The 26770-nt window shown below is 44.6% G+C and overlaps 2 protein-coding genes across 3 annotated transcripts; one reads left to right on the forward strand and one right to left on the reverse strand.

Annotated features, from left to right (window-relative positions):
* Positions 1-7238: 7238 nt before the first annotated feature.
* LOC307229462 (broad substrate specificity ATP-binding cassette transporter ABCG2-like) lies at positions 7239-16329 on the forward strand (the record flags this gene model as incomplete). The annotated part of the gene is made up of 15 exons (XM_079999462.1): positions 7239-7450; positions 8375-8434; positions 8513-8627; positions 8743-8895; positions 9038-9195; positions 9784-9935; positions 10172-10264; positions 10598-10851; positions 11982-12064; positions 13354-13443; positions 14821-14945; positions 15057-15211; positions 15341-15430; positions 15667-15764; positions 16182-16329. The coding sequence occupies 15 exons, from the start codon at positions 7239-7241 to the stop codon at positions 16327-16329; spliced, it is 1986 nt and encodes a 661-aa protein (XP_079855588.1).
* Positions 16330-16975: 646 nt separating this feature from the next.
* Positions 16976-26770, reverse strand: pkd2 (polycystic kidney disease 2). Of its 2 annotated transcripts, none has more exons than XM_079998404.1 (15): positions 25961-26770; positions 25350-25463; positions 24385-24518; positions 24030-24280; positions 23696-23920; positions 23024-23252; positions 22756-22926; positions 22479-22660; positions 22255-22375; positions 22010-22108; positions 21805-21926; positions 21589-21706; positions 20442-20602; positions 18814-18961; positions 16976-17997 (listed from the first exon to the last, which is right to left on the reverse strand). In XM_079998404.1, the coding sequence occupies exons 1-15, from the start codon at positions 26388-26390 to the stop codon at positions 17788-17790; spliced, it is 2715 nt and encodes a 904-aa protein (XP_079854530.1). In that variant the 5' UTR covers positions 26391-26770; the 3' UTR covers positions 16976-17787. The 2 variants fall into 2 exon arrangements, with proteins under 2 accessions (XP_079854530.1, XP_079854529.1); XM_079998403.1 differs by having other exon boundaries at positions 20442-20605.

Raw genomic sequence — 26770 nt, forward strand, 5'->3', positions numbered from 1 at the left:
ACGTAAAATTTCAAAGTGTTACTAGGTATATCTAGAATCGTATGCATCTATACTATATTATCGGACTCTGTGTGTGTGTGTGTGTGTGTGTGTGTGTGTGTGTGTGTGTGCGGGTGCGCGATGATGATTGCGCCTGTCATGCCCTGATGCGGCTAAGCCCAGACCCAGACCTGTGTGTGTGTGTGTGTGTGTGTGTGTGAGTGTGAGTGAGTGAGGTGTCCCGAGGTAAAGCTCTCACTGGATATGTGTGTGTGTGTTTACAACCTGGAATGTTAACGGGGGTTTATGACCTGCGTCTGGATGACTTCATCCTACGAAAGAGCTTAGTATCTATATTCTTAGTATTCTATATGGTGCAAGGCAATGGTCCTTGGGATGTCCTCCTTTCGGACCCTGTCCAGAGATATGGGGCAAGGTAATGGTTATGTGAACGGTTCAGATAAAGGTAAATAAGACTGGTATAACCCTGCCTCTCTGTTATCTCTTGTTGGAACATCTTATGGAGTTCCCGCGTGAGTACGTGGTGATGTCCTCTGCAGCTCAATAAAGTTAATCTCACTTGTACTCTCGCTGAGATTGAAGGTTCCTTTATTAAAGTAGTAAAAGTGAATTTCCACCACAATTTGACGTCACGAACAGGACGGCAAACTGGCAAACTTCTCCAGCGTCTCCGCAGGAATCCGGGGGTTAACCGCCGACTGCGATTCATAGGAATTCGGGGAGATTCTCTCTGTACCAAACCCCTGAGAGGCCCGCCTCACGGAGGACCTGCGGCCGAGAACAACGCTATGACAACGAATCAGGTGAGAATTCAACTAATATGATTTAAACTAACTCTAGGAGTCGGAAAAGCCTATTGCTGTGTGCTAAAATCTCAAGAGCGCTATCCGTGTGAGGCAGATGTTCAACCGCTTGAGGTAACTCTGGGACATACAAAATAGTTGCATTATTCATAAAACGCGATTATTGATGGTCTCTGTGAGTCCAGGGGTCCGGGACCCGGAAGATCTAGATCGCTGTTCTCCGGGAGAGTCGCATAGGTAGCGCTGGGATTTGCAAAATAGTTGTCGGATAAGTGCTTTGTAATGAGCTCAGTCTAACAGATAAAGGAGAAAAAAAATAAATAAGGTAGTCATGATAAATAAAACAGTAATAGGAAGTTGGAAAATAAATTGTACAAAATCATAAGGAAATAAAAACAGATTAATTAATACGAGACTAATTTTTCGCTAAGACAAATTGTTGATGTGGGACTGGATTCGGACAAAAAAAGATTAAAAAAAAAAAAAAAAAAAAATTAACATTTAGTTAGGATCGGATACTGTGTTGTCAACTAATCCTGGTTTACTAAGTCAGGTTTCACTGTACTGGAGTTCTGACCGCTCGGTTCCCATCTTTATTTCAGTCTAGATAGAAAGGGAACATATGCACACACATGCATTCAAACACAAGCGATTACACGCTTCCGTCACGCGTTCATACATGCACGTAAATGTTTTAAAACGCACGCTCAGAAGACTTACACGGACACATTGAGGTTGAGGTTGAGTGAATAACGACATGTTTTCTTGAGTTTCTCTGCCAAAACCTCTAACAATGGGGATCAGTGGCAGCGAAACTAAACTGAACTGACAGATGGAGACTTTCCCATTAAAAATACATTCAGTGTGGCCTTTTTTTTTTTTTTACAAATAAGCAGACAAGTTGGAACAGAGGAAATCAGAAATGAACGACACCCTGCATCGGCCCCACCCTCCCTCCGCACCACAGTCTCTCTACCTGCCTCCTCTGACACAGTCCCCTTCGACCAGCACTGAACCAGCGATGGCAGGAGGAAGCTCGCGGCTGGGTTCCATGGCAACTGTCCTGTCCCTCACACACCAGAACCGGCGTGGTCTATTCCGCTTCCATGCCCGAGGTCCACCAGTTGCCCATGGTTGCATTCCTGAACCCAGACAGCGCTGCAAGAGCACCTATACCAGGAGTGTTTGTGTATGGTTCATGGACACTTGAGGAAATTAAAGTGATCTGGTGCTCCCAGGCGAGGGCTGTGATCGTTTCTGTGAGCAAGTGCGACATCGAACCACACTTATGTATCGAATCGGCTGCGGTATTGGACATGATATTTCAAAAAAGCTCCGAAGCTGTGAGGAGATGCCTTTTAACTCTGCAACACAAAGGGCCGATGCTAACCGGACGTGTGGTCGCCTAACCTCAGGAGGTGCAACTATACAAATGTGGTACTATTCACTATAAATGCCAACTCAACTTTCGAACACGGACGGTTCACAGGAGCCTCCGAAATGTTGCATTTGGGAAACATCTATTTAGGGTTAGGTTAACAGCTGCACGGCTGTCTTGCTTTTCTGTACTACATTCAACACCACATGTCTCCATCTCTAAGTCACTCGATGCCACCCGGGAGGATATTGGCCCTTGGCTACGTGATGTGCTATTAATGATTGGATAACCACCCCGGGTGGGTGAAATGTTTTATCTCCTATGCAGGTTACGTATGTTCCTTTCTCTGCAATACGCCCGGTGGGCCGACAGCCTCATAGTGTAGAGCCACAGACGGTCTTCCCTGTGTTGGAGCCTAACTCTGACATCATCAACATCGGTGGGCAGAAGGGAAGTATGATTTGGGCAATGCTTAAAGGCATGCGCCCTCTGGTGGTACAAGCAGAAAGCATTACATACAGACCCTATAAGGCCCAAGAAATACCCTTTGAGTCGGGAAGCAGTTGAGGATATATCGCCTATTCATGAGATTGGTATCAAAAGGAGCTATTGTCCCATGCTAAGACTCTCCATGCGATACTCCTATTCTACCCGTCAGAAAAGCAGCCGACGTCTGGCGCTTTGTTCACGATTTGTGAATGGTTAATGCAATTTTTGCCATTGAGTTCCCCATCCAGTCACCATTTTGTGACCACTGCCACTACCTTCTAACGCTGCGCGGTTCACAGGGGGACAAACTCCTTCCCGTCATCCCTGTGGCACCAGAGTCACAGCTTTGGTTTGCCTTTACATTTAAAGGAAAAAAAGCGGACGCGGGCGGTTACGCCACAAGGCTTTGTCAAATCATCCGCGGTTTTCTCTGCAGCACTGGCACAGTGATCTAGAGCTCTTTGTTCCACCCGAGGGTAGCTCCCTCGTGCAGTACGAAGATGATCTGTTACCCTGTTCCCCCTCTGAGCATGCATGCAATCCAGACACCATTTCCTTCCAGGAAATGAGCCAGAGGACTGATAGACCGCTGTGAAGACCAGTCCAGGGACTAGAGTATCCTTAACTGGACACGTGCCTTCCTTATTTGAGTTATCTCTTTAATTCTTACTTTCATGTTTCCTTCCGATAAACACACCCACGGGTTTTCTGCAAACCACCGTCGTGTCCTTTGTTTTTGAGAAGTAGACACTCCCTTACTTACCCCTGTGTCAGTTCTGCCAAGGCTGGCATTTATACCCAACGTTTGGACACCAGTTTGCACTGGCGTTAAAAGCCGGGCACAATATTGCTGATAATAAAGCAACAATAACAATCAAAACTTATTGAACAGACATTTACAATTGCAGGGTGAGAAAAGTGGTGCCAGTATACTCGCAGCAAAACAGCACTTCTTAAGCAAAAAGACAGCGCTTTGAAGCAATTCGGTCTTTCTTTGTAGTGTACAGGTGCCAGTATACTCGAGGTTAGTTCGCCAAACTTAAATGTAAACTGCTCAAATATCACAAGGTTGGTTGCATAAAGGCCCCGGTGTGACCTAAGTGGATGAAGGCAGCTTTCTTTTCTGCTTCCTTTTAATCATGAATACACCTTCCATTAAGTGCACGTCGGGACACATTTACCAGTGGCTCTTTTTCTACAGCTTCTCCAAGTTCTTTCTTTATTTGAAGTAAACTGTCTACTTTGTAATTTGTGACATTCTTTTTTCAAACACATACCGACTTTAGCTGTCTGTTGTACTTCGACTTAGCTCAGGTTGGCTTGTGTAGATACATCCCGAAGTCAAACCTCTGCATCGATTTTGACATTTATTTTCCAAGTCCTAAGCCCACCCCACACCTTCGGATCATAATAGGTGATCATAATGGTCTTGACACGGACATGTCTTTACATGTTTATTTTTACATTCAATATCTTGTTCAACATATTCATTTTTCAGACATGCACTGAGAAAAATGGGACATTGGTTCCAAATTGCTTCAATTCGTAAAACTAAACCAGGGTGTATTTTAAGTCAAATAACCTAAAGAAATATGTATAGGCTTAAAAAAATGTGAAACATTTTTGTTAATCAAGTTGATCCAGCGACACCAATCCATTGTTGTTGTTTTCCTCAGTGCGTTACAATTTCTGGTTTTACAATCAGACACCAAAAGCCCACTTTGGTCTAATGAGCCTACTTGACCGAGCCTGCAGCTCTTTGAGGCAGTGCTTGCTGTGTGTGTGTGTGTGTGTGTGTGTGTGTGTGTGTGTGTGTGTGTGTGTGTGTGTGCCTGCGTGCGTGTGTGCCTGCGTGCGTGTGCGCGTGTGTGTGCGTGCGTTCGCGTTTGCGTGCGTGCGTGTGAGCGCGGCTGCGTGTGTGTGTGTGTGTGTGTGTGTGTGTGTGTGTGTGTGTGTGTGTGTGTGTGTGTGATGATGATGATTGCACCTGTCGTGCCCTGATGTGGCTAAGCCCAGACCCAGACCGCTCCTCACCCCGCCCCTCGTCCTGCAGGCGCCAGGCGGTGAGGACTATAAATTCATTGGCTCCACAAGCTGCTCTCAGGGACGCGTGTCTCGCAGGACGGACCACATCCACCTTCCTGACCGTGGCTGCCAGGCTCTGGTAAGACAAACGCTCACTGACTCATCCACTCCCTTTGCAACAATGACGCCACGGTCAAAAAACACTGAGATCACACTTTTTCCCTCATTGGGATGGTTGATGTGAACATTAACTGATGCTGCTGACCTGTATCGGCATGATTTTATCCATTGCACTGCTGCCACACGATTGGCTGATTAGATGAATTGCACGAATAAGTAGGTGTACAGGTTTCCTAATAAAGTGCGACGAGAGTGTGTATATATACATGTTATGTACTTATTTTCTGTTATGCATTTAGGATGACGTTGGGAACTTGGTGGACTGTGCACTCTGCACATTTTGAATGCCTTTGTGAATCCCAGTTTGAATTTGAAAATTGCTTTATTTATGAAATGACTTGAGATCCATGCAAGGGAAAGTCCACCTATTGCAACTCTTAGGATATATAGAGTGCAGCCTGGAAAAAATAAGAGCCCTTTCTCTTCCCTTATCTCCCTGTGAACTAGTGACCTGCACACCGAAGATGACAAAATGAAATGAGACGATATTTATGTTCAAGCTTGTTCAACAATGACAACCTTTATGTGCAGCGTCATGGTTTTATTTTAGCCTACTTAAGCGGAAAATCAACATATCGGATCAAAAAAAAAACGAACCCAAATTGACCACTTTGTTTTGCTTATAATTTAATTTGATTCTGCAGCATCCATAATCAGCAGTAAGTTCCTGGAACCATGTGTTCCAATCTGATCTCTTTTTAGAAACTTGAATGTAGACACTTAGTTATATTACTTATTATACATACATACAAACGTATTATTATACATATTATACACGTATGGCAGTTGACATAATGTGGTAATCATAAATTAATTGCAGTCAAAAATTTATGTTGCAAATCATGTAGATTTCAATAAAAATGATGGACCAAGGTCAAGGGGTTTCAGTACGGTAGTTCAATTTAAATCAAAAATGTCATTGCCACAAATTTGTCGTCGCTGAACGAAAAAGTTTTTTAATACGGCAACACTGGACCCGTCGTGCAATGACAAAAAGTCAGTCTGCAGTCATTTTGAGAAAGGGCGGCGAATTCAAGACATTCTGCGAGATCCTTGTGTGCGTCTGTGACTGCACTGGTGACCATTCAACTATGAGAAGACACAATTGGGGAAAGTTTTACCATTTGTAATCTCATGCAATTAACCTTCATAGTGTTTATCGATAGATATAATCGTTTCATGAGGACTTTGTTTCGTGGGTTATTTAAAAAAAAAATTGAGAATGATGTTAAGGACAAATCAGACTTCGGCTGTGGCTTGCACAGTGTAGAGCCACGTTATTACTTTCATAGAACCCGTATGGGACAAAGTGGACAGAATTTTAGCGGAAGAGACGACAAAACGTGGAGTCGGGTTGGATGTTAAATTCTGAACGTTTCAGGTTTGAGAGGCTCTACTTTTGACTGGTGCGGCCGCTGTGTCTTCTTCGCTCGTCCGTCCACAAATAGTTTAATGCGATTTGTGTTTTGCGACCTCACAGCCCTCGCTCATTTTATCTTTCATTATGACATGTAAGAGCTGGATGCCTCACAATAAAGAAATCCGTCCCCTTTTTAAAAAGATTGAATAATTATGAACGTCTGAGGGGTACCTCAACAGATTGATTCGATTTCACCTTTTTGCCATTTTACATTATTTTACCGCTTTAATTCTGCGCTTTCTCATGTGGTAGCTGGATTTTATTGATAGTCATTTTTTGTATACAAACGATTTCCTAATCTTTCTTGACCAGGTCTCTCTTGAAAATGACACTTCGTTTATCAGGTGTAATAATATAAATATTATAATTAGTGCTTGGCAGCAGGGCTGACTGCCTACTGATCTCTCTGTTGTGCAGTAATATTTCAATGTCATCGCTTTTGTTCATAATATTAGTCTGTGTACGCTACTACTTCTGTATTTTGTAAAAATACAAATTTATAATTTTTTTATATTTAAGGGCTGGACAATATTTGAATTATTTCGGTCTAGTCACGATACCACAGCTTTAAAATGTGTTCTTAAACATACTTTTTTATAACCATTTTTTGAGAAATACTGTGTTAAAGCTTGTACACTGCTTTTGAATAAGCTAAAATATATATATATATATATATATCAGCGTCAAAATTCTTGCTTTAAAATATTTTTAAAGATTTAATAAAAGAAAGAAAAATATAATTTCTTTGTCTAAAAGAAAATGATTTGTAATAACGGCACACGTTGAATGTTTACTTTTACTCATTTCATGTACAAAGCTTGAGTATTTCTTACAAGTACTCACTCACTAATCAAATGTTTCAAAACCCAGATCTAGTGTCTATCTCAACTTGTGACTTGATAGATGCAGAAGTTTAGCATCTTTCCATCTCTAGAGAGGAACGATGGAGCGAGTGGGGCACGTCAACATAGCCATGGTGGATGATCTCAGCACCAACGGAACTTCCAAACCCAAAGCCCTCAGCACCATGGAGCGGGCCCGGCAGCTGTGCGGCTCCACCGTCAGCTTCCACAACATCCAGTACAAAGTGCAGCTCAACACCGGATTCTTCTGCAGGCGGAAAAGCGTCACACGGGAAATTCTAGTGGACCTCAAGTTAGTAGGCCTATGGAAATACGATACTACTAGGAAATCAGGCGTTCTGTGTCTCTGTCCCCTTAGAAAATGAGAGTAGGTCAATAACATCCAAAACAAAGTATTGATGCTGGAATTGTTGTTGTTGTATTTATGTTATTATTTGCAATCGTATGGTCTATTAACAGAAATACAATAAAATGAAAATAGCCAGATATACATAACAGAAATAGACAAATATATACAAATATAATTCTATGTTATTCTAACTTATTGGGCCATGTATATGGGGTATAATGATAAATTATTATTACTATGGACTTACTATGTATGAATTTAAGTAAGCTTTAATTTCCCGTGTTCAATTTGTACGAAACCCACACCTGAGATTTCCCATGGAGGAATGCATCATTTCACACAAGTCTTTGGGCCACTTCCCATGTTAGTGTTAATTATATGATATTAAGCCATGGGTTCTTGCATATAATCTCTCCGCTACACTAAAGAGCAGTCTGCCAGGGAATCGAATTAAACACTATCACGTGATCCTCTACAAGGCTTTTATTCAGCCTTTTGAATCTGTTTTTTATTTTTTTGATAATATTGTATAACTGTTCTTTTCAAGTTTCAGGCTTAGCTTATTCATGTTTTTTTTTTTACACCATAGTAATGGCTTTTTCATTTGTTTTTGATTTTCACTCGCCCGTTTGTTAAAATCATTTGATCTCTTAATTTCATGAACTTCTGGTTATTCTAAGACATTTATATGATCCAATCCCATAATGGTGTGGTTATTAACTCTGTATAATATGATTGTACTTGTTGAATATGTTTTCATAGACATTGCTTGTGGGGAACCACGTTTAAAGTTAATGTGTTATCTTTTTATTCATGTGTTGCTTGTCAAACCTATCGGCTAAATCCTTGGTTGGTATGGTCTTTCAGTGGAATCATGAGGCCTGGTTTGAACGCCATCCTTGGACCCACTGGAAGTGGAAAATCCTCGTAAGTCGCATTCAAAGTATTACCTCCATCCAAAGATCAAAATTTCCCATGACACTGTTATTCGAATTCCGTCCATAGCTTTCTGGACGTTCTCGCCGCCAGGAAGGATCCTTCGGGTCTTTCAGGAGAAGTTCTCATCGACGGCGCGCCGCAGCCTCCAAACTTCAAGTGCCTTTCGGGATACGTGGTTCAGGTCCGAATACCTTCCTCTGCCTCTTCAGGAACTCTTTGTCAAGTCCCTTAAATGAGCAGACATAACCAACCAAACCCAGCGACTGACCACTGGCCATGATCCTTGCGACCCCTAGGATGACGTGGTGATGGGCACGCTGACCGTGAGGGAGAATCTGCGTTTTTCTGCGGCTCTGCGGCTGCCCAGCTCGGTGCCGCAGAGGGAGAAGGAGACTCGGGTCAATCAGCTCATCAGGGAGCTGGGCCTCACCAAGGTGGCCGACACAAAGGTCTCGACGTCTCATCCGGTCATGGTCTCCCCTCTGACAAGTCGTTTCTAGACCATATTTTGACCGTAAATGTTTATTTGTCGGTAGGTTATTTAGGGTAGTTGGGGACTTTTTTCATTTCCCTCTGTGGGTTCTGAACCAGGTGGGCACGCAGATGATCCGAGGAATCTCCGGAGGGGAGAGGAAGAGGACCAACATCGGCATGGAGCTCATCATCGACCCCTCCGTCCTGTTCCTGGACGAACCTACAACAGGACTAGATGCCAGCACAGCCAACTCTGTGCTGCTGCTGCTCAAAAGGTAAGGAACAATTCTTCTTTTTCCTTAAAACACAACCATTTCTTCCTGTGGATAATGACTATTTTAACTGAAGCCCAGCAATAAACTGGGCTGCTCGTGCCTTCCTTCCAGCATGAGAGAAGCTCCGACAGGTCAGCCATTGAACATTGTGATTCTAAACCCTTTTCGTATCAGGGACCCTCAATTTGATACGCATTGGGCCACAGAACCCATTTGGATGACATTTTGTCTCTGGGACCCCACGATTTTTATTGTTGGATATGATTTAGTCCAAACCTGTCTGTACTACAACGTTGAAACTGGGGGTCATGCTGATCTATGATGTGATGCGATTGAAGTGATGATATGATTCTACAGTTGTAATGATCTTCTTTGCAGAGCTACTGTATGTTTAATTGCAAAACCTTGGACCGGGACCAGAATCAGCTGATTTTGCTGGCAAATACAATCGGCAATAGAAACTCTGCTTGTCACAATCATGTCACAATTTCTATTATAGCGTTCCTGTAATACAGTGTCTTTCAGCAAGGAGCTGCTATCTATTGAAACATATTGTATTTTTTTGGTATCTTTCTTTGTCTTTCTTAGAATGGCCAGTCAAGGGCGTACAGTCATCATGTCCATCCACCAACCACGCTACTCCATCTACCGCCTTTTTGACACACTCACCTTGCTGGTCAGTGGAAAGATGGTGTACCATGGGCCCGCGCTGAACACTTTGGACTACTTTGCCGAAATCGGTGACTATTCTTTTGAAATCAAAGGTTTACAATACGAGTCCGAACGGTTTGTATTGGTGCTGATGTTTGATGTGGACTGCAGGGGAATATAAAGAGAATAATGTCTAAGGTTTCATTTTAACTGATTGGAGTAAAAGCAGTGTATGTATTGCTTGAATCCCATAGAATTACATGAGAAATTTCAGGGACAACGTGTTATCCAAGGAGCATATAAAGCAAAATACATTTTGCTCCAGGTTATGCCTGCGAGCCACACAACAACCCTGCAGACTTCTTCCTGGACGTGATCAACGGAGACTCCACCATGGCCAAGATGCATGGGCCTGAAGGTAAATATAGAGGAAAGAACAATAAGTGATGAATAATAAACAATTCGGAAAGTTCACACATGAGCTTGATCACCTGCTGTCCTTTAAAATGCTGTCTGTTTATAAACAAAGGCCTAAAATCCTGAATCTTGCCCAATGGACTTTATAGCACTTCATCTGCTCCAGTGGTTACACACTGTGGGTTTAGTCACGGCTGATTCACTCAATTGCCCCCTTTCTAATTATTCTACTACTGACCATATCAAAAGATAACCCAGTGTAAATTCATTTGTGAGAATCCATAAATCATACTAATAATGTAGCTACTTTTCCCCTCGTGTGCCAATGTTCCAGAGGTAGACTTGGAGGAGCAGAGCAACTCCAGGCAGAGCATCGAGGAGCATCTGCTGGAGGAGCACCGCAACAGCAGCTACTCCAGGGAGACCCGGGCCGAGCTGGAGCGCATTGTCCAGGCCAAGGGCTGCGTGGCCCAGGGGCCCGGGGCCCGCACCATCACCTACAACAGCTCCTTCCTCCACCAGTTCCACTGGGTGCTGAAGAGAACCTTCCAAGACCTCATGCTGAACCCACAGACCTCGGTGGCCCAGGTGAGGGGGGACACACACACACACACACACACAATCCTATACAGTGACAGTCCTGAGACAGAACAAGTTACAGACAAACAAGAATGCAATGACATTTCTCACCTGCAGCTCAGCCGCCATTTATATTTTTTTATTTAATTTTCTATTCATTCTTAGTTTTGATGATTAGGTATGGCCCATATTAATGCGATAGTTTTATTGAATGCTCTGTTTCCTTAAAAATAATAATGATGATGATGATGATAATAATGATACTGTCTGGCAGAATTATTATCATTATTGTGACAATCCAGAAAAATAAATCGAGGGGCCACATTGACTTTCAAACAGCTCGTCCGGAGCAAAAAACATCAAGGAAACCTCTGTGTTTTTGTTCTTAGACTCGCGGCGCATGGAAAGCCGGTTGGCCGGGGTGCCGAGGGAACATAGCGATCCCATTAGCCACCCTGTGGCGGCGAAATGTCGTCAGAAGTCTCCTCACTTTAAGAATTATTAACAGCTAATTGGCCCCAAATAAGTCAGAGTAATCCTACAAGAGGGGCTCTGGATGGTGTGGCGTGGGCACCGTAATCGGCTTTGGTGACTGCTGTGACCCCGCTCTTGCCTCTTTAGGCCGGGATCTGAACTGATATCATATCTGGCCAAAGCCCCTTGGCCCCGGGCTGGGGGCCATCACATGATGGCGTCAAGATCCATCAGTGCCCTGCGCTGCTTCCACATGAGGGGCTGAGGGGAATGAGGTGAACAAGGCTCAACCTTATTAGCTTATCCCCTCACCCTGGGAACCACACAGGGCCTCTTCAGAACCGCTTAATCATGTCATAATCTGTCGGTTGTGAGGATTAAAACACGTCCCTTTCACTTTTTCTCGCTCTTTGCTGTCAAGCAGTGTGACGCTGGTCTCCACCAGACTCAATAAGATCAGAGAAAGAGCCAGCGCACCGGCCTGACCCCCACGGAAACTCTGCCCACTTCAGCTTGGAGGCTGAAACGCTTTTTTATGGAACATTATTTTAAGAAGGGGGGGGGGAGTACAAATTCGGAATTCATAGCTCTTTACTTGGGAGTCGAACCAACTCTACACTGACTCTACGCTGACTTCCAAATCCGCATTGTTTGTGTCCTGGCAGCTGGGAGTCACCATCTTCCTGGCTGTCATCGTCGGTGCTATTTTCTTCAGAGTCAAAGACGATCAGAGTGGGATCCAGAACAGGTAGGAATACTGTTTAAAGTATAGTCATATCTATTTCTAGCTGTGTGTGTGTGTGTGTGTGTGTGTGTGTGTGTGTGTGTGTGTGTGTGTGTGTGTGTGTGTGTGTGTGTGTGTGTGTGTGTGTGTGTGTGTGTGTGTGTGTGTGTGTGTGTGTGTGCGCGTGCGATGATGATTGCGCCTGTCATGCCCTGATGCGGCTAAGCCCAGACCCAGACCGCTGTGTGTGTGTGTGTGTGTGTGTGTGTGTGTGTGTGTGTGTGTGTGTAAAAATTCCACACAACTTACATTGGTTTGTTAAATTTGTATCCAATAACAATACTTTTTCTACACGTTTTGGGAAATACACAGATGGCCATGTGTATTTTAGCACCAAAAATACATTTTAAGCATGGTGTAAAAACTCCAGAAGTACCACCAGTAAGATAATATGCAGCACAATTAAATTGTTTTAGTGACGTCAGTTTGGATATTTGTATATTGGAGACATTTTTTCCTGTTTGGGGGTCTTAATATGTAAATTGCTGCTTTTCGGTGGAGAGGTGTGATAAGTGAATTAATTCCAGCGTGATTAATCCTCTTACTTTCTTATTCATTCTTTGATCATTATTTTTAGGCACAACCTGGTACTGAGAAAAAGCCAAATGGAGCAAACCAGAACGTAGTCTAAAATTCACTTCAAAGTTTCTCTCTCTCTCTCTCTCTCTCTCTCTCTCTCTCTCTCTCTCTCTCTCTCTCTCTCTCTCTCTCTCTCTCTCTCTCTCTCTCTCTCTCTCTCTCTCTCTCTCTCTCTCTCTCTCTCTCTCTCTCTCTCTCTCTCTCTCTCTCTCTCTCTCTCTCTCTCTCTCTCTCTCTCTCTCTCTCTCTCTCCATTCATTCATTCCATGCATGGTTCAGTAGAGTCCACTGAATGTCCTCTTGTCCATGGCCGCTGTATGTGGATCACGGCTGGCGCCATTGTGCGCCGCTCTCCAGGTGGTCACCCCGCCTTGCCCCCCCCCCCCCCCCCCCCCCCGGGGGCAAGGATCAAATCAGAAATGAGAGATTTTACAGTTTGACTGGAGTGGACCACACAGATCCAAGTCCACCTGTTTACTCCAAAATATCCCATCTCCCTACCTTTCTTGCCATTCTATGAGTGAGGATGTTTTTTTCCCTATGTTCTGTCCTTGTTTTCCCTTAAATCTGACTTTACCGGAGCAGCCAATATTTTGGGTTTAGCTTAGATATTTATATTTATATACAGTATATATGTACACACACACACACAGATTTTGTTGTTCTCCATGCAGGATGGGCGCCCTCTTCTTCATCACCACCAATCAGTGTTTCAGCACCATGTCTGCTGCAGAACTCTTCATCACAGAGAGGAAGCTGTTTGTGTACGTAATGTGGAGTGATGCATCTCATAATGTGTCATAGCTGTATTTGTCTTGTCAATTATGCAATATGAGACAACATATCTCAATGCATGGCACAATATTATATTATTTGATTCTAAAAAATATTAAAGTGATAAGATGATTAAGAGATTAGTTAGTTATTATTTAGCTGAATATTCAGAACTTTTTTTAGCTGGCATTTCAAAAAAAAAAAAACAGCCATTCAATGTTTCTCCTGGAAAGAAGGCAGTAAACTGTCCATATGGATGAACATTCACAACAAGCACCTTCAGAGGAAAAAAATATTCCCACCACCTCATGTCACCGGGAGAGAAAAGAAAAATCTAAATAAAAGCAATCGATCAGAAGCAATGTTGAACACAAACCCCAATTTTGATAAAGATTTGAATGGAATTCTGGGACTTGTAGAGTAAGCCACCCCAAAAGGTTTAACCTGGGATTGCCACTTTAATTTGTGTTTTCTCAGGGAAGTACACACGTACTGATAGTGACATGAACTATGAAACATAAGTGGTATAACTTCATATATATAAACCATTGACAGGTGGAGTGAATAACATTGCTCATCTTGTTTCAATGGAACCTGTCAAGGGGTGGGATATGCAGCAAGTGAACAGCAAGTTCTTGAAGATGTGTTGAAAGCAGGAAAAATTGGCAAGCGTAGGGATCTAAGGTCCAAATTGTGATGGCTGGACGACTGGCTCAGAGCATCTCCAAAACGGCAAGTCTAGTGGGGTGTTCCCGCTATGCAGTGGTTAGTACCAACTTAAAGTGGTCCAAGGAACGGTGAAAGGGTCATGAGCGCCCTAAGCTCATTGATGTGCGTGGGGAGTGAAGTCTAGCCCGTCTGGTCCGATCCCACAGAAGAGCTAATGCAGCACAAATTGGTGAACAAGTGAATGCTGCTATGATAGGAAGGTGTCAGAACACACAGTGCATCACAGCTTGCTGCGTGTGGGGCTGTGTAGCTGCAGACCTGTCAGAGTGTCCATGCTGACCCCTGTCCACCACCGAAAGCACCTACAATGGGCACTTGAACGTCAGAACTGGACCATGGAGCAATGGAAGAAGGTGGCCTGGTCTGATGAATGATGTTTTCTTCTACATCATGTTGTTGGGGTTAGGGTCCGATCCGATGGAGCATCTGTTGGATGTGCTGGAACAACAAGCCCGATCCATGGGGGCCCCACCTCACAACTTAACAGGATTTAAAGGATGAGGAGTGACCCTCTATGCCCAATATTGTATCGACGTTACAGATCTGAGATGGAATTCAGGCAGGTTGTGTTCCAAGGGCAGTCATGTGACAAACCCAAGGCCTTAAGAGTTTAAAAGCCACAGGTTCTTCCCCGACAGGCACGAGTACATCAGCGGCTACTACAGAGTCTCTGTGTACTTCCTGTCCAAGATCCTGTCTGACATCATCACTCTGCGGACCGTCCCCGCCGTCGTCTTCAGCTGCATCGTCTACTTCATGATCGGTGAGACGCTTGAATGCTCCTGGTCCAAAACCTCAACTCTGAACCCAGCTGAAAAGTAAAGTATTTACTAGCTGTTTTTTTTTTTTTTTTTTTTGGTGTGGTTTTCTCCAGGACTGAAGTCCACATTCGCGGCCTTCTTCGTCTTCACGCTGACAGTGACCCTGGTCGCTTGCACGGCGACGGCCATGGCGATGGCGATCTCAGCCGACCAGAGTGTGGTGGCTCTCGCCAACATTTTCCTGACCATTTCCTTTGTCTTCATGATGGTGAGACAGGCTCCAGCGGGATGAATTGGGGAGTGACTCAAAAGGGGTGGACGGAAGAAGTGAAAGGAAAATGTTCACGTCATAACCAACATCATCCCACATTTTGACAAACAGCGGTGTCGTATTTAGATCTTCTCAGGCTTGCTGGTGAATCTACCCAGCATCATGGACTGGCTGGCGTGGTTCAAGTACTTCAGTATACCTCGCTACGGCCTGGCGGTAAGTTAGACCTCGGTATTCGATGCCAACAATATCATATCTCGGATTGCACGATAAAATATGAGAACCTGATTGTGTCTCAAGAATTCCTAATCCTAAAAGCTGTGTTTCAGGGCCTCGCGCCCTTCCTCCGTCGGGGCATCTCAGGTACATTCTGGCCATGCCGTGTCGCTTCCCTAAAACGGGGAAGATCAACCCACGTCAATCACGGTATCTCGCTGTCTCTCTCCGTTCAGGCCCTGAAGATCAACGAATTTGTCGGTCTGAAGTTTTGCGAGAACGCGACCGCGCCTCCGTCCAGGGACAACTGCAGCGCGAGCATAGCGGGAATGATGTGAGTCGCGTTTATTGTTGGGTTGGATGTCGGATGTTGGCTTTTATATATTGCTTTTCATTATTATTTCATTCTTCAAAATAGATGCAATCTGCCCCTCTTCAACATTCTTGAACTTGAACACAGGGACAAGTTACATGTAGAATGTCCTCGGTTCACTGGTCGTCCACAGAGCCTGGGCCATAGGGTTAATTTTAACTGTATCGTGCAATGGCTTGACAGCAGCTGAACCACATTCAAATCTTCTTTTTATCGCCATTTATTTTGTGCCAATTTACACCCTGCTACTTACACTACACAGCCCAAGAAGTAAAACGAATGAATAGATTGCAGTAAACTCTTGTGAGCCCGGACGGCCATCTGCAGTGATGTACATAGACATGGTGCGCATGGTGATGAGGGGCCGCCTCATTCCAGATGCACGGGGGAGCAGCACCTGGACTACCTGGGAATAGACTACACCACCTGGGGATTGTGGGAAAACCACGTGGCCTTGGCCCTCATGGCGCTCATCTTCCTGGTCATCGCCTACCTGAAGCTCAGATTCATCAAAAAGTTCACGTAGAATGTGTGATCTTTGTTCTCTCTTGCCAGCAGTTGAGATTTTTGTGTATGGAGCTATGTCCCCGGTTTGCACTTGCGTAGGTTATTCAGTCATTTGCCTTTCTGTTATTTTATACTTCACTGTTTACTAGTTATTTATTAGATTTGCTCACTTTCCTGATTAACCAAGTTATCGTACCTACTTGTCTAGTAAAGCAGTTTAGCTAAGATGTCAGATTTTGTATTTCCACTAATTCCAAATTATACTGTATTAATATCCGTAGTGTAATCCCCTCAGTGTTGACTGTAAAAGATTATTTGTTACCAAGGTGTTCTTCAAAAATGACTGTATTCCATTATCTATATTCTTGGTGTTTTGATTGTGTGCTAAATACTAAAATAAAATCATCACTAAACCATTGACCGCTGAACACTATTCAATTCTTGTAAGGAAAATGTTACATTTTAATGAGTGTTTTATTAAATTATACAAAATAAAAACCAATAAAACATTGTATTATTGGATCCTTAAGATTAGATGGCAGCATGTGGATCCAAATTGAGTCTGTGAATCAGTTTTTTTCCCCCCTGCATAAGCTAACATCAATTGTGGCATGGACTAAAGAGAAAATAATTTTAACTAAAGACAATAAGACATAAATCCATGATGAGAATTATCATACTTTATTCCAAAAAAAGTGAAGGTATACAAATGAGCCTATAAAATATTATAAGGCAAATTATGGCTGCACAAGGAAAAAATAAAATAAATGCATGGGTTTCCCATGAACACTAGATGCACTCCAAATCGAAGTTTGTTCCAACTTACAATATGTATCATAAAGAGAATGTATACAATAGGATGATAGTAAATATGACAAAATATGCCACACTCGTACCTATGTTAAATTGACGAAAGATGAGCAAAATAAACATTCAAAAATCTCCTTGTTGAGTATTTGGTGGAATGCTGCAATGCGTATACAATAACAAGCCACTGAGCTGCTTCAGACAGGAACAGGTACCAAACAGTGCTGCGTATTTTGTCACGGTAATTGAAAAGGATCTTAGACGAGTGCGTTGTATCAAATGCTGTCATTTTGGAACTAATACTCAAACGGTTTCCCTTCATCATAATACTTATATATATTTCAGCCTTTTTAGACAGATCTGTCTTTTTTTTTAAATAACTATTTGAGACAATATGTCCTTTCTGTCTGTGAACCTCACTGTCACACCTTCAGTGCATCTTCATTATTAAATGTGTTTTGCACCTGACTTGGTCGATGTGTTGCGCGTGTGATTATAAGACGGTTTGTGTTGCAGTTTATTTGTTGCAGAATTAACAAAAAAAAAAAGCTTTGCACACAAATCCTGGTGTCATTCCTTTGGAAGTCTTCACGAGGGTAAACTAAACCAAATAGTTGGATTTCAAATAAGAGCTCATTGCTGAGACATTGACGTGGGGTGGGGGTGGTCTTCACACGTGGCCGCCCCCGCTCGTAGAGGGGTCGACGCTGTCGGTGGACAGCGAGGACGGGGGGCGGGGCCGGGGCCCGGTGGGCGTGGCCGTTTGGCCACGGCCGACCTGGGCGACGGTGTCGTCCGACTCCCAGCGCTCCAGCTCCTCCCGCACCAGGCGCTCCATCTGCTCCCGGTGCACGTCGGAGTCCCGGCCCTGATGCTCATCCTGACGGCAAGCGGGGGTAAAGAAGTTAAAAAAAATGTTCGGGGACAATTGTAAATGATTACTAATTATACAAATTATATTATTTGAAATTTATAACAACATCAAGTGTAATATGTAATTTACATGTATTCATATTTATGTATATATTATATACTTATATTATTATTTTAATTATAATAAAATCATAATTATGCTAGATTATATATATATATATATATAATATACTACTCATATTTCATTTTGATTAGTAATTCTAAAAGATAATTATAATTATTTAAAAACATGTATGTACTCTCACGAGAAATTAGGTGGCTGGGGCTAAGGTAGCGCTGTCACAAACATGACCTTTTTGTTTATTTTATTTTTTTACACTTTAAGATGTCAATCCATTGTCACAATGGAAATTAAGAATTTAATCGTCTTTTATATTCATCTTATGCCATTCTTGTAATATGAGGGTGTAACAGTGTAATAATTCAACTTCCATCTTATAAAGAAATGTCATGAAAACAATCTGGGTCGACACAATTCAAGCCAACTGATGGAAACATTCTATTTATTTCGGACATTGGCACCAAATTCCCATGACATCTGGACGGAATGGGATATGATTGTAGATTCAAGGCTTCTCAAAAGATACCTTTCATAGTACTTAAAAAAAAAATCGATTCGCTTTTATTATTATTTCTTAACTGCGTTCAGGGGATTATATAAAAATCCCTTTGGATTTCCATCACACTTATCTTTAGCTTGATGCAGTTGTATGTGTCTGACTTTTTAGGCGTTCAGTCCGTGTGTGTGTCCGCTACGTCTCACCTCCATCACTCCATCGAGCAGCTTTCCCAGCACGTCCCTCCTCTTCACCTTGGCTCTCTCCATGGACTCCAGCTTCACTATCACAGCGTCGATCTTGGACACGATGCTGCCGATGGAATGTTCCATCCTGTCCACCCGCCTCACTAGCCTGAGGAGGGGAAGGAAGGGGAAGAAATGGTCCACTCCAGAGTGAAAATATCGTCATGATCTACTCTTCCTAATGACAGTCTGGTTATAAAGTGTAGAAATTATATACTAAATGTTGCGAGTGTGAACAGAAGGGTTGGATTATTGTAACCACAATCCACCTCCATTATCAAAGCCAGGTTGTCTGATAGTAAATTAAGAGTTATAGAGTTAACTATTGGAGTTATAGATGACCGTGCAGTTAACGTCACATTTTTCTAACCTAACATTTTGTTTTCATTTTCTGTTATTTAGATTTTCTGTTATTCCGCATTTGACAGACAATTACAGTCAATTCTAATAATTGAAAGAAATTACACCTATTTGTATCACATTAAGGAGTTCACACAACCCTATAGAAAACATATTGGGCACCAAAGGCACAAAAAAAAAATGAATACAGGTCAAATAAAGCCCCTTTCCCACGTGGAAGCCGTTACATTGCTGGATGAAAAATATCCGGCAAAGGCAGAAGGTCGTCATTCGCACGTTGGTCTCCTTTACGGAGAAATTCTGTTATGGAGTCTGTCCCACATTAGATGACCGTTACGGATTCAGAACCTGCTGTAATGGGCAAGGGTTGGTACGTTATGTCCAGTTTAGATGCAATCGTTTGGACAATCTGTCGGCAACGGACGAGAGATCTGAATCTTTTTTTTTTTTTTCCTGGCTCTCAGAGACCAGTGTTTCACTTCCCGTCTCCCCGCCACTCCCAGACGGACTCGGTTCCCTCCGCTGACGGAGCGGGGGCAGAGCCCCCAACCCCGGACGCAATACCCTCACCCAATGTTATTAAATCAGTGTGATCATTTTCAACCTGTCCTACCCTCTCTGCCTCCGGAGAAAGAACATTCTCCACCCGTTCTACCTCGCCAGTGTTTCCGAATGGTTTTTTTTCTTCCCGAAAATAAATCACTTAAAATGTGTTTTGAAATAAATATTTGTAACAACCCACTATTTGTGTTTGTTTGGAGTCGGCTCCACCACGGTAACATTGCCGCGAAGTAGGCTTCACGGCAATGTTACCGCTTCCAATTCCCACACACTTCCATTCCACAGCCGTTCCGGGAATTTTCTCGGAAACGATACCAGGTCGGGAGTGGGAAGATTCACAGAACGACTTTTACAGAACAGCGACACCGACTCCTTTTCCCAGTACGGCAATACGGAACATTGCTAGTAGATTCACAGCTTTCAGTGCAAGTGGAAAAGGGGCTTAAGATAACCCTTAATACCCGGGGGAAATCCAGTTTGGGCTTTTTTCTTTTTTCTTTTTAAGATAAGAAAGCTGGACTTGTACAGTAGATCCTAAATTCCTATCTGGGTCAACGACACTCAATAAACGACATAATTGTGTTGAGTATTCTGCTCGCGGTTACGCTTTGTTGCCATATACATTTACTTATCAGCTAAGATGCAGATTGAATGTGAAAGTGCCGTACACTTGAAACTCCTCGTAGGACACGCCCCCTGAGCTGCTGCCACGGCGACGGGAGCTGTGGCCGCTGTCCTCGTCGTCGTCTTCCTCCGAGTCGTCCTGGGTGCGAGGGAAGCTCCTCCCGCTCGTGGGTCTCGCTAACGAATTACGTTCCAGCTCCAAGTCCTCCTAGCGGACGGGCAGAGACACACTGAGCATCTGCAGGAAACGGGCGTGTGTGCGTAGCACCACTTGGATGAGGGATTTCCTTTTAGGGCTGTCAATCAAAATTAATCGCACATTTTTTCATCTGTTCTAGCCCTTAAAGGGATATTTTTGTGTGTTGCTTTTTGTTGAATTTATTAAAACGTGTTTTATACTCTAATCAACATGCGAGTGGACAAATATGCTTGCTTTATGCTTCATGCAAATGTATTTTTACTGTAAATCAATTAACCCAAAACAATGAGAAATATTGTCCAGAAACCTTTAAATGTACTGCATTTAAGCATATGACATATATAATATGCTCAGTTCATAACATGGCAAACTTAAGCCCAATAAAAATCTGTGAAACACTAAAATGTCCCGGTTTTCAACATTCCTAAACTCCGGGCAGTTAGCTCAGCTTATCTTATTTCACCACTGATGTTTCCGACGGTCTAACCTGGTTATACATAGTGTTGTATAGTGTTGGGGGTGGGGGCGGGGCCGTGCCGAGTACGACCTTGTATACGCCATCGGGTCATGATTCAGCCCCGCCCATAAAAACCGGACCTCATAAATGGTGAGAAACGGTTTAACGGTTTAACTCCACATTTCAGCACTCCATAGTTCTCAGTCTTTTCACATGTTTTCAGCAATGACCTTCTAACATATATCATGAGTTTTGAAACCAATCACTGAATTCACTTTACGGGGACTTTAACGGTCCATTAAGTGTATATAGAACAACATGTGTACAAAATGGGATTCTATGGACGGGATGAATTCAATGAAAACGCTATGACCCCTATGTATAAATATAAATGGGACATTCTCTCCCCTTCATCATTATGAAAACAGCTTGTTTAATATATTCAAAGGCAACAGGATTCAAGCTTGTGGGCCACTATTATTAAAACGTGAAGAAAAGAAAGCAAAAAGGTATGACATTTCGGTATAACACTCACTCTCTCTTTCTCGAGGTCGTCCCTCATTTGCTGGTGCTCGTGCTCCGTCAGCTCCTGGTCCCCGTCGTGATCGTATTTGGCGAAGATGGCTTGTATCTCCGCGTCCGTGTGGCCCTTTCTGCGCGTGTCAAACACAATCGGGGAGGCGAGAATGAACAAGACGTACCGCACGCCGATCGCTCGTCATCGACAGGGTGGACCTCGGCCTCCGCTCACCCTTTGAGATCTTGCCGCAGTTTATCAAAGTTGAGCTTCCCCCCGGCCTGGCGCAGACTGTCGGAGATGTCGTCGACCGCCGTCTTCTTCAACCTCAACTTCATCAAGGCCTTGTTGCAACCCTGAGGAAAGTCTTATTCAGCGTTTCTGCCGGCATGCCGCGCGTTTCGTTTCTCTCCCCCGGTCTCCCTCTGAGTCAAAGTACCTTTTTGATGAGGTCGGTCATCTCCATCTCAGACCTCTGCTGCGACATGTCCGCTTTCACCTCGGAGTACGTGTCATTGATGATGGCCAGGAACATATTCTGTGGAGGAGAGCGGGCTTAATCCTCTTTTTTAACATTTCCCGACGCCAACGTACTATTCACAATGAACGACATGCTTAGGGACACGCCGGAGGTGGAACGGATTCTAGGTGACTCCGAACGACAGAACGCGGCCGTGAACGCACCATGAGGATGAAGAAGATGAAGAAGATGAAGGTGGTGAAGTAGACGGGTCCCAGAAGTGGGTTGGCCTCTTCTATCTCGGAGAACTCAAAGTCGCCCAGGATGATGCGGAACTGGGTGAAACTCCACGGGACAAGAACGCACACAGGAAAACGTCATTATTAGGGGTTAAAAGATTTCTCTCTGGCCGTGGCGACGCGAGAATCGGCGGGAAATAGGCGCGTACATGCTGGCCTGGAAAGTGCTGAAGTCGTTGACCTGGGTTCCGAACACTAGGTAGGCCAGCTGAGCGTAGGCCAGGAAAATGATGAAGAACATGATGGCGAAGCCGACGAGGTCCTTGGCGCAGCGAGACATGGTGCCCGACAGCTGGCTCATGGTCTTGTTGATGTTGATGAACTTGAAAAACTGGCCACGTGGAAAAGCGCAACGTTTTTTAAGCATCTCAGGCGATACACTCAGTGAAACAGCGTTGAAGCAGAGTAAACACAGAAGAAACTCACCTTGACCCAAGAGAAGAAGACAATGACTGCAGCCACGTTGTTGAACTGGACCTGGAGATCGGCCAGAGGCTCGAACCTGGGGTGAGTGCTGTGGTTCTCCAGCAGGCCTTTGAGGAGACCGCCCACCATGGACGTCCTGGTGATGTTCATTATTATGGCAACGACGCTCAGCTGAAAAGAAAAACGGGACGACAAGCTTATCGGACAACGCCGCGACTCGGGCCCGCGGGTTCCCAACCCCACGGCGGGGCGGAGACCGGGCACGCACCGCGACGATGAGGACGTCCAGGCAGTTCCACAGGCACTTGAAGTAATGCAGCCGATGGATGCGGATCTCCAGCACCTCCTCCACCACGTAGTACAGGATGAAGATGCAGAACGCCACCTCGCACACGGCCACAAAGTAGTCCCAGCTCGACACGTAGCGGATCAGACGCACCGTTTGAAACTGCCAGGAGGTCACCACGCCGCCGGTCGCTGGAAACTCTGCCAGCAACCTGAGACGTAGACAGGGGAATACGGACCTCACTAACACTTCTTCAAATAGCTAATTCGTGGCAATGATATTTTCAGATTGTATTACATCAATTAAATTGGCCTCGGGGGGAGGGGGGTGGTGGTGGTTGTGGTGAGACCCCAGTCACGATAGATCGAAATGTCTGAGACCAAATCTTATCGGGTCCAAGTGGGGCTGAAACTTGATGAAAGCATCACCAGAACAGTGCACGGTCAAATTGAAAACGACTGTAATTGTTTGGACTTCATTTGGGAAAAAAAATTATTATAAACACACACACACACAACATTTGAATTTGGTTAAGTATTACAAGACTGAATAAAGTTCGGGTCAATAAACTCTGGCCAATACACAAGTACCATGCAAGAGTCCTTAAAATGACAACCCTACGTTCATACATTAGCTGTATGATTACATTTGTACCTGGCGATGCAGAAGAGGTTGATGTTGCCATTGTAGACGGAGAAGTCGAGGAAGACGGCCCTCGTGCCTCTGTCCAGCCAGAGGTTTTCCTTGAGGAACCGCAGCTGCAGGGCCGACGATTCTCTGGTGCGGGAGAGGTCCTGATAGAAGCCTCCACCTCCGTATTTAGACACTTGACCCCAATAGCTGCTCTCATTCATCCCGCCCTCTGCTGTATACGCCCACCTGACCGACAGCCAACAGAAAAAAATTGTAAGCTTTACTCGCGTTCATTTGAAAGATTGGAAGCGATCACTAAACGCAGCTAATCGACAACTTGATCAAGTACACGTACGCAGTTCCGTTCTTAGGCCCGAAGGGGGCGGTGTCCTCATTGCTCGGTGTGTACATGTTGTAGCAGTCCTGCACTTCGTCTTTGAGGTCTTCGTGGACGGTGCATGAGTGATTGCGAACTTTGACTTGGCGGAGGCGCGGCACGCCGAGGAGCAGGTTCTCATAGTAGATCAGGCTCTGATTCTGCGGGAGGCTCTCGTTGTTGTACCACACCTCCCAGTACATGCCGTTGAGGAACGGACCCTCAGTGAACTGAAAGACGGGCACAGTCGGTATCAGCATGGACAAGAAAATACCGATCGAGAACACGGAGATGAGCTTGTGCGCGTGGGGTGAATGCACGGGCGTTTTTTTACCTTCCAGAAGTCCGCCATGGTGGAGAGGCTTCTGAAGGTGGAGGGATTCCCGGCTGACAGCGGGGCGTCCAGGAACAGCTGAGACATGACTTTTGTGTAGTAGTACATGTTGGAACTCACCATTCCATAAGTCACTACAGCGCATATGACGTGAAACGCGCGCGTGCACACACACACACACAGACACACACAGACAGACACAGACACAGACACACGCACACACGCACACACACACACACACACACGCACACACACACACACATTAATTACACTGGAAAATTCACACGGTTATTTTTGTGCAACGGTGTTCCTCTTCCTTTGAGGTCCCAAAAGCACTGAGCTAGCGGGAGTCTTCAGGGAGAGACTTGATTTTAGCACCAGCTACCAAATCCAGGCCTACTGCACAGAGGCCTTGACCTGTTAAGATGCTTAATAACAAACAAGTGCAAGTGAGTTAAGTGTCTTGCTCAATATGAATTAATGAAATTAAAAATGTCAAAAATAAAAATGACTACAAGTTCTTAACAACATGCTTAGATATTGATGTGTGCAATGACAACGACATACTTTTGTTTTATCTGTCCGTACCCCTCTGTAAAAAAAAATAAAATACTGAATTAAGCTATTATACAGAACCTCATTCTTTCTCAGGCGAAAGGCAAGGCCCTAGTACAGCTGCCATTTCCTGATCCACCCAAAAGCTCTTGTTGGCGCACCTCGTTGCAGTTGGACTGGAGTGAAGGAAAACTTAATGACGCAAATCAAAATGTATTTTGCCATTGATGGCACAGTTTACTCATAGAGGGGATGCTCAGCCACTATAGATGCTATGTTTACTTGAGAAAAAAGAATGATCAGGGTTTATTTCTGAAATGGCTTCTCTGTCAACGGCATACAAGTCAGAAAAATGAAAGCCTCAAACGAGGCCTTCACCCTTACACGGGTGGTGTGCGCTGCCTACTCACAGATGCAGGTCGTGATGAGGAAGGCGATGTAGGTCAGCATCTCCCTCAATATGTTCTTAAGGTACCGTTCCCTGCTGCTGTCGCTGTCTTCCATCAGATCCGTGCCCCACAAAACTGCAAGGAGACCAACAGTTCAGGAACCTATCATCGTCCCTGACACAGCGACAACGTGGGCACTGTACAGCAACGGAGCAACAAAGAATGTGCCGTGAAATGCATGGCTACTGCACCCTGCAAGCAGCGGGTGTGTATTTCACTTACATGGGGATGTGACGTTTTTCATTATTCTTGTCATATTAATATTGATCATATAGCTAAATATATAGGGAGTCCTTACATCTATTCAGTTGTATTGTTTGTCCCTGGGACCCCAATCGGAGGATATTTATATTAGAAATACAGTATGATTCAGTGCAAACTTCCATACCTTAACAAGCATTAATAATACATTCTCTAACGGAGCTAACGTTCTGTAAATTAAACAAAGGTGAAGTTGAACTATTCATCTTTTTTGTTTGGAGGGGGCCAGGGGACCTTTAAGAGGTGTCTTGAAGGTCCCCTGGTGGGGTCCCCGGACCTCACGTTGGGAACCACCCCAAACAGTTACTAACTTCGGATTTTTTGGAGGATCTGTTTCATGCAGCCCCGGTGCTGGTGCCTGTCCTGCTGCCGGGCATCCAGGCCGGGTGTCGGGTAGAGCGCGCCCCGCTGGGTGTGGGCGTGGGTGCCGGCGTAGCTGCACAGGCCGCTGCTGCCGCCGCTAGACGCCGTGGAGACGGACCTCCGGCCCGGGCTCGCCGGGGGCCAGTCGGCCTCCATGATCTCCTCCTCCGGCTCGAACCCCGGGTTGTCCCGGCTCCAGGCTTGTCTTGAGGGCGGGGAAGGGGTGCCTATGACTCCTCCGAGGCCCAGGTCCTGGTGCTGGATGTTGTCCATCTCGATCCCCTCGGCGGGGTCCGGCCTGTGCGGCGGGGAGCTACCCGAGGGGCCCGCAGCCTGGCTCTGCGGCGGCTGCTGCGACCTGACTCGGGTGGAAGTCATGGTCCGCTGCGATGCGCTGCAATTCTAACGGTCTTTGAACTTTGAAAGCAGAAGATGGTTCTTTTGGTTACGCTTCGGTTGTCAAAATGTTCAGGTTACATCGCCTCCATCCATAGAAGCAACAAAAGCGAAGATAAAAAAAAAAAAAAAGACAAGCAATCCCCAAATTACGCCTCGAGGAAGTTTATCTTCTGCGTGTCAGCGTCGTGTACCGTCACCCGAACCGCACCAGAAAGTAATACAACTGTCCTCTTGTTAGTTGTACAAATGTTGTCCAGACCCTACGCGATCCGATCTCAATCCGAGTTTAAATGCGCGTTCGATGTAGAATAAACAAAAAAAAAACAAAAAAACTTTCCTCCTCGTCGTCCTGGACCAGC

This window comes from Zeus faber (assembly GCF_960531495.2).
Source record: "Zeus faber genome assembly, chromosome: 4".
Classification (NCBI taxonomy): Eukaryota; Metazoa; Chordata; class Actinopteri; order Zeiformes; family Zeidae; genus Zeus; species Zeus faber.

Coding starts and splice junctions, on each gene's coding strand:
- pkd2 (XM_079998403.1), bottom strand. CDS start 26,390: ATGACTTCCACCCGAGTCAGGTCGCAGCAGCCGCCGCAGAGCCAGGCT. Junction 22,927..23,023: donor TGGACGTCCTCATCGTCGCG/GTGCGTGCCCGG, acceptor TTTTCTTTTCAG/CTGAGCGTCGTTGCCATAAT. Junction 21,707..21,804: donor CTGCGGCAAGATCTCAAAGG/GTGAGCGGAGGC, acceptor TGACACGCGCAG/AAAGGGCCACACGGACGCGG.